Genomic DNA, 13,596 nt, shown 5'->3' with positions numbered 1-13,596 from the left:
CGTCATAACATAATTTAACAACACACTCAAATGTATCTAATATGATAAACACAGCTACGTGACCTCATAATCATGACCGGAAGAGCGAAAATAGCGCCGGCGCCCGGCGACTGTGTCCCTTCATAATAAAAATCCCGCTGCTCATGAGGCGTGTTGTTCAACTCAATAACAAATCGCTCCAGTGGCCTTGCTCAGCTCCACAACACTCGGTCCTGCTCTGCTTTACACTACAGTAACGTTAATAACCGCATCCATGAACATGATTTCTGCCAGAGTCCTAACCTGATTCTTTTCCACTGGCTGTGAGGTGAAAACCACATGTCCCAAGATGCTGCACTCAAAGTAGGCAACATCAAACTATGCTTTTGTTTTGAATTGGCGCCCTCTAGCGGATGGAAAAGTTGCATAGTGCACCTTTAAGTTGCTTTTATAAAAGCATAATACGCTTTTAATAACACTGTTTAATATCGAGCATGTCTCACAGCCACATGTCTTTAGCAACAATAGACTGCATTTTATAACGCTCACTTATTTGGCTGATTTGGATGTCAAATTTGGGCTTTTAGGGAGGAACGAAGGTGCACCATTGTAAAGGAAAGGAAGGCGTAGGACGGAATGAGGCATTTCATTGTCGATTATCTTGTTTTCATAATCATTGGAAGCCAAAATCGAAATTGAAAATTAATTAGGATTGATCGCACAGCCCTACTTGTCTGTGAAACCGGGGGCAAAAGTTGTATTACTGTGAACTAACTTGAACAAAGAACAATTGCATTTTTATTTACTAACATTAACAAAGATTACTAAGTTCTGTAAAAAAAGATAACATTAACTAAATCTAAAATATGTTAACTTATTTTAGTGTTATGATTTCTTAAAATTTTAATTTAAAAAGGAAAGTAAAAAGTAATTATTTTAAAAAAAATCCCTGAAATTGCAGATTTTTTATAACTTCAGGAACCAATACTGATGAAATACTTGTTGGGGAGAATCTCTGTAATTGTCTAATTGGTAACATAAACATCTTATTAGTACAAGTGCTAATATGATATTTTGTGAAAACTGCTAAGGATTTCACAGAATTCCGGCGTTACAGATTCTGTGTGGGAATAAATCTCATTTCACTCAAACAGTGCTATCGAATATCTTGTTTTTTTCCGAACAGATCTAGTGCATTTGATCAGTCGTGTCAATGTGCTGACATTCATTGTTTCACTGTCTCTGATGTATTCAGGTTTTCTGTGCGTGACACAAAAAGAGATAAAAGTAAAGAGATTACCAGGGTGGAAACCTTGGTTCGTCACAGTGTGTGTTTTATCTCTAGACTGGGTCACACACTCAAGTTGATGATCTGAAGCGGCTGTCACTCGGCATTGTGTGTTCCCTGTATGAAACACACAACTATGACTACAGTACTAAATGATCTGAAAATGATTGGTTTCAGTCATACACTGTTAAAGATCAAAGATTAAATCAAATATTTTAAAGATACTTTTTTCCATTCTAGCTTTGTATTACCTAGAGTGACATTATTGTCTGCTGCGACAGGGCTGAACCCAGAGCCAGTGATAGTGATGGTGGTTCCGCCGTACAAAGACCCCAGAGATGGAGAAAAACTTGTGACCTCTAGAACATACTCTATGGTGGTATTAACGCCAGCACTGCACACAAACAACATTCACTTTTGATTAAATGTCATTGTAAATGCACAATTCCTGTTGATGCACAGCTCGATTCTACAGTTGTAGCATAACATTGACATATAAATATTGAGTATAGTAAGTGATACAAGACCTGGTTAAGGGGTAACCCTGGTTTCCAATTCTCACACCGACATTGTACATAGCTGGGGGAAGTGTGGGTAACAGGCAGGTGATGTTTCTATTGGTCCACTGCATCAATAGGCACTCAGCTTCACCAATCAAAACAGAGCTGCCATTAGAGCTGCCAAAATTTGTTCCCAAGATGGTGAGGATCCTGTGCCCTTTATCAAAAAAGATAAGTGAAAATAGGGTAAAATTAACAGTTGTTCAGGTAATATTGTTGGATGGCTGCCGTGTGAATGTTTGATATTACAATGGCTATGATTGTTTATTGCTGAGCTTGTTTAGAGCAGATTTCAGTGTTGTTTATAGATCCTTTTAAGAAACATCACACTGTTTATTGTCCTTCACAGCCAAACCGGCTTTTCTGATTGCGTGACATCAGCTAAAGCCAGTGGAATTATCTATTGTGCACAAAAGAGCTGGAAAATACTAGTAGCTGAAGTTTGCCTAGAGGCCATATGGGGGGGTTACAGATGTACACAAGATGAAAATGCAGATCAGAACAATGGGATGGAAAGAGACACTTGACACTTGAATGTGACTCTACCCATTACAATGTCTTTTTAAGAACAGAAGCTAACCAGTGTTTATTTGAAAATAGAAGCAGTGGAATTCATCAATTATAGGTTGGAGCCTTTTTTAAGGTTAATTACATTGACAGTTTCTACAGTTTCTGTCACGTACATCTTGAAATTGTAATCTTCTGTTGCTATCAATAGTTAAAAGGGTAACATGACTACAGACTATTTGGAATAAAAGCAACTGGTAGATCGAAATCACAACATATATTTCCCTTTTACATAAATGGTCCAAAATGGACACTCACAAAGGGCTAAATGGGAGTAAAAATTCTTCTTTTGACATACTCCTTACTAGAAATTTTACCATCAAGTGTTTATCTAGGACACCGAACGTTTTTGTTCCTCACACACACGTCTGGTTACATATCTTTGTGGGGACTCTCCATAGACGTAATGGTTTTTATACTGTACAAACTGTACATTCTATCCCCATACACTGCCCCTGCCCCTAAACCTCAGGTTTTACTATCTTATCTACCCACAATGTAATATAAACAAGGACATGCACGCACGCATGCACGCATGCACGCACACACGCACGCAAGCACACACACACACACACTGCTATTCCAAGTTGTAAATTGAAGGGATTAAATCTTTGAATGAATTGCCCTGAAAGCACAGTGATCCTTATTTACTACTCAACACTCTTGTGAATAGAGGCAAGTGAACGCTGTTCTAAGAATAGAATATATTCAACAGGCAGAGTATCGGATTACAGCAAAATCTCGGATCGGAATACAATCAGTTGTTGGCTGTTTGCAAACATACAATGAGACCAACTACAGGGCACCAATTTTGACAAGATGAATAGGTATTGAAAAACATATTTGAACATCTAAAGCTGTCCAGGGTACTTGTCAATGACACGGTCTGGGTCTAATGTAATGTCTAATGAATAGGGCCCAGCTTCTTTAATGTTTTAAAGTCATGGGTTTGATTCCCAGGCAGGGAATACTTGCTGTTACATGGAAAATGCATGGAACGTTAAACATATCTGCACTGTTCAATTCCTATGGAATGCATGAACTGTTAAACATACCTGAACAGAATTGGGTAAAAATGTAAATATTAATATCTCACCGAATACTGGTGTAGTTTGTGGGCTCATAGATGTGATTAAGGCTGTCAGAGAAGTGCTGTACGTGAAAGAGCCATTTGATACTGCTGTCATCTCTGCCGTGGTCAGTTTTACTGTCTGTTCACCTTCTGGTCCCTGATTGATGTCATACATAATAAATAATAATAAATAATATATTTTATTTATAACCACTTTTCATTCCGAAGAATCTCAATGTATTTTCATGTATAAACATTTCATGGATTCAATATTTTACAGCATACAGTTTTTTTTTTACACAGGTACATTAAGGAAGAGAATTCACTAAGATTGTGTTGTACCCAATGATGATGTTTATTTGGATGAGCTGTCAATGTTGTCTCTATATTGGATTTACCAAAGGAAAGAAAAATTACATGTACTAAGTGCAATTTGCATGTGACAATTTCCAATCTTTCAAGTCAGCTCTGAAAGTCAAATTGTGTAACTTTTTTAAAATTACATTTCATTTAAAGTGGAACAACTTATTAGTGAATTCGCCTTTAAGAGTTCTGTTAATAATACTAATAAAAGAATATAAATAATAATAATTAAAAAATATATATATTCAAATCTTCTTGGGAAATCAAGCTTTTTACTTACAGCTGGAACAATGCACCTGAGCTGCAAAAGTTCCACTTTTATAATGTTACATGGCTGAGAGCCAATGGTGACTGCGGTATCATTACTGAATCCATAGCCTGACACGGTCAGAATCGTCCCTCCTGTGAAGCAATACAGAAAGAGATCACGCTAGTAGCTAATGTAAATAGGATTTAGTCACACCAAGTGCTATTTTGAAAGTTAAGTGTCTGTTCAACTTGTCATTAAAATTGTTCTGCTGATATCATTTTTAATAATAAATAAAAAAAACATTTAATTTCCAAAATATAAAATAGAAGCATTTTTACTAATAGACCTTTGTACCCTGATGTGCAATATGTATGAAAGACATATATGCAAGCATCACTTCAGTGAATATAAAAAAAATATTTGTTACAATATGTATGTAGAGAAGTGTAATGCTACATGTACCTGCTAAACTTCCTGTTGTGGGGTTTATGGAAGTCACTCCTAACAGGTGTGTAAAGCTGTTGTTATTCTGGTATTGGGCTCTTCCCAGCACAGAGAAACTCAGAGAGACTGGCTGTACACCTGCACTTGCAGGACCGACCTGGCAGGTTATAGAAGTATCTAAAAAACAAATAAACACTTTGATCAGATCTTTGCTTAACCTCCTGGGACTCAGTAATAGACTTTTGTCCACTATAGTGGACATTATATTTTAGTGAGTTTCTGTGACGTCACAGTTTTGAGGTAGGATGTCCTTTATAGAGCACATTCAGGGCTTTGCACAGATACCAAATGTTTGGAGGTTTCACCAGGACAACAACAACTAGCACTCTTATGGAAATATGATAATATTTTGTAATTATAATTTAAATCTGATTAATTTTCTAATTGTTTGTTATAAATCAACATCTCAGGAAAATGCTATGGGGTTTCTAATAAAAATATGACTTTTTGTTACAAAACAGGGCATTGATTTCATAAATATCCACTGTAGAGGACACCAGGACATAAATCATGTTTATCAGGCATTTTGGAGACACAAACAGTAAATAGGGAAATAAATTACATATCAATATTCCTATGAAATATTACATATTATTATGAAAATGTTGCCAATTATTACTCCCCTTATTACACTTCTTTTTTTCATTACATGTTGCAGCAAGAACACAATAATATGCAAATTAGATGCAATATACAGATACATTGTATTGAATGGGAAAATCCAAGTATGACCAGGCATTTTACCCACATATTGCATAAAGTAAGATGGTATATCAAAGCATTCAGTTATATCTTTTATAACATAGCTCAGAATCATCTTTTAAAAAAGTTTGTTTTAAAAAAAATCCTGAAACTTAAAAATGTATTCGTGAATTAAAAATAAATCCCATTGTTTTTGCCTATACATGCAGTTTCATTTCATTAAATTTTTTTAACAACTGAGTCCTGATGTCAACTACAGAGGACATATCATAACATATGAATACAATATAACTTTCCAAAAAAATGATGTGTCCATTTGTTTCTTATGCTCTAAATGACATGAAAAAATACAAATTTCGAAAATCTTTTTTTTTCTGGGTTATAAAAAAAAGTTCACTAAAAGGAAAATGGTCTCATTTACTCACCTAAAAGGAGTGAATAAAATTGTATTTTTTGTCACACAAAGCTATAGTGTGACTTCTGAAGACTTGACATATATAGTGTAAAGGTTGTGTTATTGGCAACACTTTTATGGTGCAATCTTTTAAAAGCCTCACAGTGTCATGGTTCTGTTGTGTTTGGACGTTTCTGTTTTCAGTCTTCACCGTTTCCCTGCCTGTTTGATTAAGGCTGCAACATACTCCACAAGAACAGAGAAAAAAGTTCTCGCTCCCAGGGCGTCATTTTGTTCTCGCAGCCCTGGTTTGGGAGTTCTTGCAGCTTGTTCTCAACACATCGCCTGAGCAGAACTTTTTTCTTGCAGGTGTCCGAGAACTATTGTGTGATTGGTCAGACATTTAATGTGGGCGTGGTTAATGCAGAGAAACGCAGATGATCTGCACCTGCTTTTCTCGTGAGATATGGAATGTACTGGCAAAAACAAACTTTGTTCTTGTTCTTGCCACATCGAGAAAACGAACACATTTCTTTGTTCTTGAGAGTATGTCCCAAGCTTTACTCGTGTTTCTATGGTTACAGATTTCAGTTGTCATTCAGTAAAGGTGTGTGTAATTATCATCTTTGTTTGCCATCTTAAGTTGCTTTGTTTCAGTTGTGTGTGTCCAGTCTCATCGATGTTGTGATTTCCTATTGCCTTCTGTTATATTACCTTATAGAGTATTATTAAAGACTGTGCTTATACTCTTCATCATCGTGCGTTTTTCCTGCAACCTGTGACTGACACACGGATCCAATATAATAATACATATCCATTTCCTTTCTCAACTGTTTACATGCACCAAAGACCAGAGTTTGGAAAAGTTACTTTTAAAAGTAATGTCTTACAATATTGTGTTACTCCCTAAAAAAGTATCTAATTGCATTGCTTAGTTACATTTTATGAAAAGTAATATGTTAATTTAGCTATTTCTATGTTTGGGAAATGTAAACGCCCTTTCACACCAGAAGTGAATCAAATAAGCCTCAGGAGAGAGGAAATGCAAATTCACATCCGTACAGTATAGGGTGCAGCTCAAACAAACCTTTCAGCTGCTTCTGGATTACAGAAAAAAATTATTTGTTTATACTAAGCCATTTTTTGCTCATTGCTGTCATACTCTCCAGTCACCAGTTCCAGTCACGGCAGCACTACGCCTCCACACACTATACCATCACGCACACCTGCTGCCTGCTGTGGATTTCCTATTAAAGATTATTTTGGTTCTCTATCTTCCTTGTCATGCTCTTGACTACAACAAAGGTCATCATCATCAAGGTCAGCAAAGACATTGTTTAATAAAGTGAAATTAAATACATAAAGTAGCCACAGTAGTTCTCCCCGCCACCATGTTAAAACTTTATGGCAAGCCCATCTCGGGAATTTGGGTTCAAAATTATTTCCGAACTTCCCTGTGATAAACACGACATCACAGGCCGTTCATGTGCAATTTTTACCCAGGAAACTTTTATTTACGTTAATTCTGATAGCACACGAAGGCAGCATTAGTCCTGATTTCTCTCAATATGGAAACAGAAGAGGTATCAGTCAATAAATGGCTTATTTTCTTTGCATATGTTTGTTGTAAATTAAAATGTAATGTGTTACTTCACTCGTTACTTGAAAAACGAAATTTTATATCGTATCGCTACCCCAACACTGCTAAAAGGGATAGTTCACCCAAAAATGAAAATGATCCTATTATTTACCTACCCTCGAGCCTTCCTATGTGTATATGGCATTCTTCTACAAGAATACAATCAGAGTTATATTAAAAAATGTCCTGGCTAATCCAAGCATTATAATGGCAGCCCAAAATTTGAAGCCCAAAAAAGCGTATCTCTACATTATAAAAGTATAAAACTATTTACAAATTTTTTTGAAAACAACAGTAGCTTAAGGGAACTAACTCAAACTGAGGGCTTAAATACATAGAGCAAACAAACGAGCTAATAAGAAAATTTAGCATAACAGCTGAACGGGAAAATAGGTCAAATAGGCAAACAGAGAAAACAGAACCAAAAACAATTTGACTTTTACAGATGGATTTTATATTTCCTGCTTGATATACTGTAATTAATGGTTGTAAACCCACCATTAACAATCCCAACATGAACTGTGACTTCATTAGCCCACCAGATTTTTTTTTCTGCTACTAACCGACGAATACAATTTTGAGCAACTAAGCCTCTTCTCATTGACTAATGTTTAGTCGACTATTAGTGGGCATGCAAAAAAAATTGACTTTATGACATTACTGGGTTTTGACTTACTGGTAAGCTGTAGAACAGAGCATTCCACATCTCCAATCATTACAGTGACGTTTCCACCATCAAAACCAGATCCAGTTATGGTAAGAACTGTTCCCAGACCACTGGATCCTGAAACACAAGTTATATCAGTAATATAAACCAATAAAAACCAACATGAATGAAGATTACAGCTTTTATGCGAGACTTGGTCATTTACTCAACCTTTTGTAGGCGAGATCCCGGTCACTTTTGGGGTTTTTGACTCACTCCAGGTGAAACCACAGTCCCCCGAGCACCATGATGAAATACCGTTGATGAAAACTTCCACCTTAAATATAAGAACAGAAATATAGATTTTTGTCATTAGACATCCTAAACTTGTGTGTCTCAACTGGTTTTGCTTCAGTACGTAGATATTACAGTGATCTTTAAGTTTACATTTACAGTCTGTAAATGCATACAGGAGACTGAACGCCAGTACTAAAATAGAAAATCTAAAACATTTACATGAAAATAATATTAAAGTATACCCCTTTTACCAATAAACTTGGTTTGTAATGCATTCTTGAGAACTCCTAGAATAAAATATTAATAGGATCATGCACACGCAAACTATACAGAATACAAACCTGACCTTTAGTAATAATACCAATACACCTTTCAGTCTTAAGTTCAGCCAATACTCTAAACATGCTAAATCCCCAGAACAGTGGATATTCAAACAGAGTAACACAATCGGAAAAGCCCTTTTATCTGACCAAATATGTAGCACTATTGAAATCTACACACTACGTGGCATCAGGTAACATGAGGAACAACCTTTGAAAATAAGCTGCATTTAAATGACCAATGTATGTTGTACAAACACAATTACTGCAACAAAAGCAGTAAGAAATGCACCTGTGGTTTATTTGTAGGAACCCGCAGAAAGTCTCCCATAATTTTCTGTTTGAAGAGGCCTCCTTGCTCGATCTTCCATGATGTCAATGAAGGGTTCACGCCGACCACATTGGAAGCATTGATCTAGTTAACATGATCAAAAAATGTTAATTCAGCCAGTTATGAAATGGAAAGTTTGAGTCAATGAAGATTTGCATTACCGATTAAGAATTTTAATGTTTTTGAAAAAAGCCTCTTATGCTCCCGAAGGCTGCAATATTTGGTCAAAAATACAGTAAAATCAGCAATTAATTTTCCGCAGTTATTACTTAATTTCAAAGTCATATGATCCTTCAGAAACCATTTTAATATGCTAATTGGGTTCTCAGGAATCATTTCTTATTATTATCAACTTTTAAAATTGCTTAATATTTTTGTTCCCACTGGAGAAAGTCTGGCCCTGCTTTTTCCTTTAAATTGCTTATTTTATTTAAAGAGGTCATTTTGGACAATTTCATGCTCCCAATTTTGTGGGAATAGTTTGGTGATGGCCCCTTCCCGTTCCAACATGACTGCGCACCAGTGCACAAAGCAAGGTCCATAATGACATTTGGTGTGGAGGAATTTAACTGGCCTGCAAAGAGACCTGACCTCAAAAATGCACTTCTAGAAGAATGGTCAAAAATTCCCATAAACACACTCCTAAACCTTGTGGAAAGCCTTCTCAGAAGAGTTGACACTGTTATAGCTGCAAAAAGTGGGCCAACTCCACATTAAACCCTATGGATTAATAGTGGGATTTAATTAGCCATGAAGATCATGTGCCTGTAAAGGCAGACGCCCCAAAACTTTCGCCGATATAGTGTGCATCTCTAGTTATTACAGCATCATTGTGCTGCTAGACCCCTAAGATCATCTCAGTCTTCTTTTAAATGTTCCAAAAATCTCTGTCAAAAACCAAGGGAGATTGCGCATTTGTGGTGGCAGCACCGCATCTTTGGAATAGCCTGGAATAGTTTGCACCATTGATCATTATTTTTCTGTTTATTGCTGTAAAGCTTCTGTATTGTATAAAGCACTACATAAATAAAGGTGACTTGACTTAACGACTTGACTTAAAGGTGACAGCATTTGCTCACGAGCGGTTTCCCTGCCGTCTTGCAAACCCCACCTCAGTTTATTGTTATAGCATTCTGAACTCTTTCTTGCCTTTAACAGAGGCTGATTTCCAGGGATGGTGAGCCACTGTATGTTCCAGCTGTAGCCTCTACAGTCTCCAGATCTCTGGACCTGCAGTTGTCCGAGCTCTGGGATCCCCTGCAGGGCATACTGCAGGTCAGCAGCACTTATGTCTACTGCCAGGCCTGGGAACATTTAACACATGTACCACATGACTGTGGTTTATGTAGAAAGAAGTCCAGTTTGCTGCATGTTTTTGCCAACATGCTTACCTTCAACACGACGGGCTAAGAACTCAACGTCAAAGGTTCCTGTAAGAGGGGGGCTAGCTTTCTGAGGACGCATAATGGTGACGGTGGCATTCCCTTGGCTTTGAATCCGTAGGTCTCCCGTGCTGTTTAGTATCTTCTGCTGGACAAAAATGCAAACAGATTGAGAATACAGAAGGCTTACATGTATCACTTAAAGGGATAATTTGCCCAAAATTAAAATCAATTACTCACCCTCATGTCATTTCAAACCCATAAGACTTTTGTTCATCTTCGGATATTTGGATCATTTAAATTAATCATATAAAGCAATCGTGTCTCTTCTAAAGACTTGGATTAAACCACTTGAATGTGTGAATATGAATGTATTGAAGCATTAGAATTTTGGGGGAATAGACTTTAAGTGGAGGGACAGAAATCTCTCAGATTTCTTTAAAATTATCTTTCTTTCTGAAGATGAGCAAAATTCGTATGGGTTTGAAACAACATGAGGTTAGGTTATTTTTGGGTGAACTAACTGTTCAATTATGTCCACATAATCTGCAAGAAACAATTCAGAGATATAGCAATAACTCAAGTGTCAAAGACAGATCTTATGAAGCAAATATTCTGCTATCGCCTGTCACGTAAGAGAAATCAGAAGGTTCAAGACATTGTAAAATGTCTTCCATTTTAACTGTAACTTACCGTCAGAAAGCCTATTTGAAACAGTGGGGCACCAAAGCCACAGTTGTAAGGTGTCGCGGTGATCTCATAGCTGACTTGTGAAGCATTTGCTTGTTTGCTCACAGTGATGTTTGAAAAGAAAAGCCCTGAACTAGCTAGAGCAGGTGGTCTTCTTCTGTTGATTATAACTGAAGTGGACAGAGAAAATAGAACATTACATTCACAAAGGCCACTTTAAAGTAAAATAAAAATTTTTTTTAAAACTTCCTATTCACCATTAGGATCCAAAACATTCATTGCGCGTCCAATGTGAACAGCATCTATGAAGTAAACAGAGTTAGCGGCCCCTCCGTAGACACTGAACTGAAGAAGTTTGTAGTTGGAGCCTATGTAGTTTGTCTGTATGGAGCTCAGGAGATCCACACACTTGTAGTTCCACCTGAGAATGACAACATCAATATTATACTTACAATAAAAATGACCTTGTTATTGGTTTAATTTTGTTATAAATAAAGACAAATCTGATTCTGTTATAAATAAAGACAAATCGTATAAGAAAATTGGTCAGTCCGATCCGTGTATGTTTTGCTCATCAGATTACTTTTTATGTTTAGTAGATTAAACTTACTTATCTGATGAGTCAAATTGCACAGATATACGTATGTTCTCCTCCCGGTAAGTATTCGCAGCCAGGTAACTGAACAATATTCCCAGTTCATTAACCAGACTCCCTTTGTAGGCCAGGCAGAGCTACAAAACATAGAGATATATTATATATTTTCATCTTTGAAAAGTTCATTTCCATACTGAGAAAAATTCATTCGTAAGGATCACTGAGGTGTTTGGTGGAGCTTACAGTGTTGTATGTTTGTAGCAGTATTGGGCTGTAGATCGCTCCGGAAGCTGTAGTGTCATTGGCATTGAAGATAATTTCTGGATTCTTCAGAGACCAGCGGCCACAGAAAGCCTCTGAATCAGTGACCCGGACCCCTCTGCGACTTAGATCACCTGAAAACTGTTTAGACAAGGAGAAAGCTCTTCAAGCTGGATAAAAAGGTGATGTTTTCAAAAAAATAACTGATGTCTATCTATAAGGCTAGATCTAGTGTCACACATTATTTGCAAGGGAAACTTGACTTGATTGGCAATAAATAGGAATTTCCTCTCCATGTAGAAACATTGGGGCCAGATTTACTAAACAAGGCAAATTAGCCTGAGAGCATAATTGCAAAAAGAGCCAATTGGAGTGGGAAGTTCTGTGCATGATCTACAGATGATGCGCAAATTAAGGAACAGACGCAGCCAGATCATTTTCATAAAGAGTCACATCAAGGCATGTCCTCCTGCCGGTCCTGTTTTCTGCCTTAATTTTATATTCAAATAAAAAGCCCCTTGCTCTGCACTTGAGTCCTCACCTCATCCCTCACCCAACCCTGATAGATACTATATACTTTTAGAGGCAAAAAAAGGTTTGCACTGGCCCAAGCTAATAGCTGGCCCCAAATAATCTGCTTTTGCAGCTTTGCTTACCCCTGTGGCGTTGGTCTCATAATCTCTGAAAATTTTCACATTAGTGTTCTCCATGGTTGGAATCTCTGCTGGACATTTAGCGGTGATCATCATATCCAGTGCTGAACGCACCTTTGATTTAACAAAACAAAATGGAGTTAAAACCCATCATGTAGAAAATTATTATTTTAAGAGAGCATTTAAAATGTTTGTACACAGTACTGTTATTTTATTCTAGTGAATATATATTAAACAAACTAAAACCTCAGTTTCAGAAGCATTGAAAGGCAGAGGAAGGGACGGAACTCCACCCCACAGCAGTGTGACCGTCTCCATGCTGGCCTGGCCTTTCACGTTCTCAATAACTGTGATGTTCGTATCTGCGCCCATGATCGAGTAGTCAAGATCCTCAAAGTCACCTGAGATAATACCAAAAAGAAAACAACATTCCAAATTACTCTTAAATGTACTGGAATACATTACAAGCAACATAAAGGCAACAACAAACACCCTAATATACAAACCCGATTCCAAAAAAGTTGGGACACTGTACAAATTGTGAATAAAAACAAAATGCAATGATGTGGAAGTTTCAAATGTCAATATTTTATTCAGAATACAACATAGATAACATATCAAATGTTTAAACTGAGAAAATGTATCATTTTAAGGGAGAAAAAAGTTTCATGGCATCACCACATCTCAAAAAAGCTGGGTCAAGGCCATGTTTACCATTGTGTGGCATCCCCTCTTATTTTTATTACAGTATGCAAACGTCTGGGGTCTGAGGAGACAAGTTGCTCAAGTTTAGGAATAGGAATGTTGTTCCTTTCTTGTCTAATATAGGCTTCTAATTGCTCGACCGTCTTAGGTCTTCTTTGTCGCATCTTCCTCTTTATGATGCGCCAAAAGTTTTCTATGAGTGAAAGATCTGGACTGCAGTCTAGCCATTTCAGTACCCGGATCTTTCTTCTACGCAGCCATGATGTTATAATTGATGCAGTATGTGGTTTGGCATTGTCATGTTGGAAAATACAAGGCCTTCCCTGAAAGAGACAACATCTGGATGGGAGCACTTGTTGCTTTAGAACTTGGATATACCTTTCAGTATTGATGGTGCC

At 37.0% G+C, this 13,596-nt stretch overlaps 1 protein-coding gene across 2 annotated transcripts in view; it reads right to left on the bottom strand.

The window, feature by feature from the left end:
- The window catches only part of pkhd1l1.1 (PKHD1 like 1, tandem duplicate 1), a 63,588-nt gene that overhangs the window by 43,010 nt on the left and 6,982 nt on the right, over positions 1-13,596 (bottom strand). The window contains exons 19-35 of one of the 2 annotated variants that reach the window (XM_067425875.1): positions 12,740-12,894; positions 12,497-12,607; positions 11,823-11,981; positions 11,595-11,716; positions 11,242-11,405; positions 10,988-11,154; positions 10,304-10,442; positions 10,062-10,216; positions 8,874-8,996; positions 8,196-8,301; positions 7,995-8,102; positions 4,542-4,700; positions 4,110-4,231; positions 3,491-3,623; positions 1,795-1,984; positions 1,519-1,661; positions 1,280-1,384 (exon numbers count right to left, since the gene is read on the bottom strand). In XM_067425875.1, coding sequence (XP_067281976.1) covers positions 1,280-1,384; positions 1,519-1,661; positions 1,795-1,984; positions 3,491-3,623; positions 4,110-4,231; positions 4,542-4,700; positions 7,995-8,102; positions 8,196-8,301; positions 8,874-8,996; positions 10,062-10,216; positions 10,304-10,442; positions 10,988-11,154; positions 11,242-11,405; positions 11,595-11,716; positions 11,823-11,981; positions 12,497-12,607; positions 12,740-12,894 — 2,361 coding nt within the window. The remainder of the gene's footprint in view (positions 1-1,279; positions 1,385-1,518; positions 1,662-1,794; positions 1,985-3,490; positions 3,624-4,109; positions 4,232-4,541; positions 4,701-7,994; positions 8,103-8,195; positions 8,302-8,873; positions 8,997-10,061; positions 10,217-10,303; positions 10,443-10,987; positions 11,155-11,241; positions 11,406-11,594; positions 11,717-11,822; positions 11,982-12,496; positions 12,608-12,739; positions 12,895-13,596) is intronic. The other variant, XM_067425876.1, reaches the window with a different exon arrangement.

Source organism: Pseudorasbora parva, chromosome 19 (genome assembly GCF_024679245.1).
Source record: "Pseudorasbora parva isolate DD20220531a chromosome 19, ASM2467924v1, whole genome shotgun sequence".
NCBI classification, from domain to species: domain Eukaryota; kingdom Metazoa; phylum Chordata; class Actinopteri; order Cypriniformes; family Gobionidae; genus Pseudorasbora; species Pseudorasbora parva.
The sequence above is the reverse complement of the archived record's forward strand: the minus strand, read 5'-3'. Positions and strand labels throughout refer to the sequence as shown.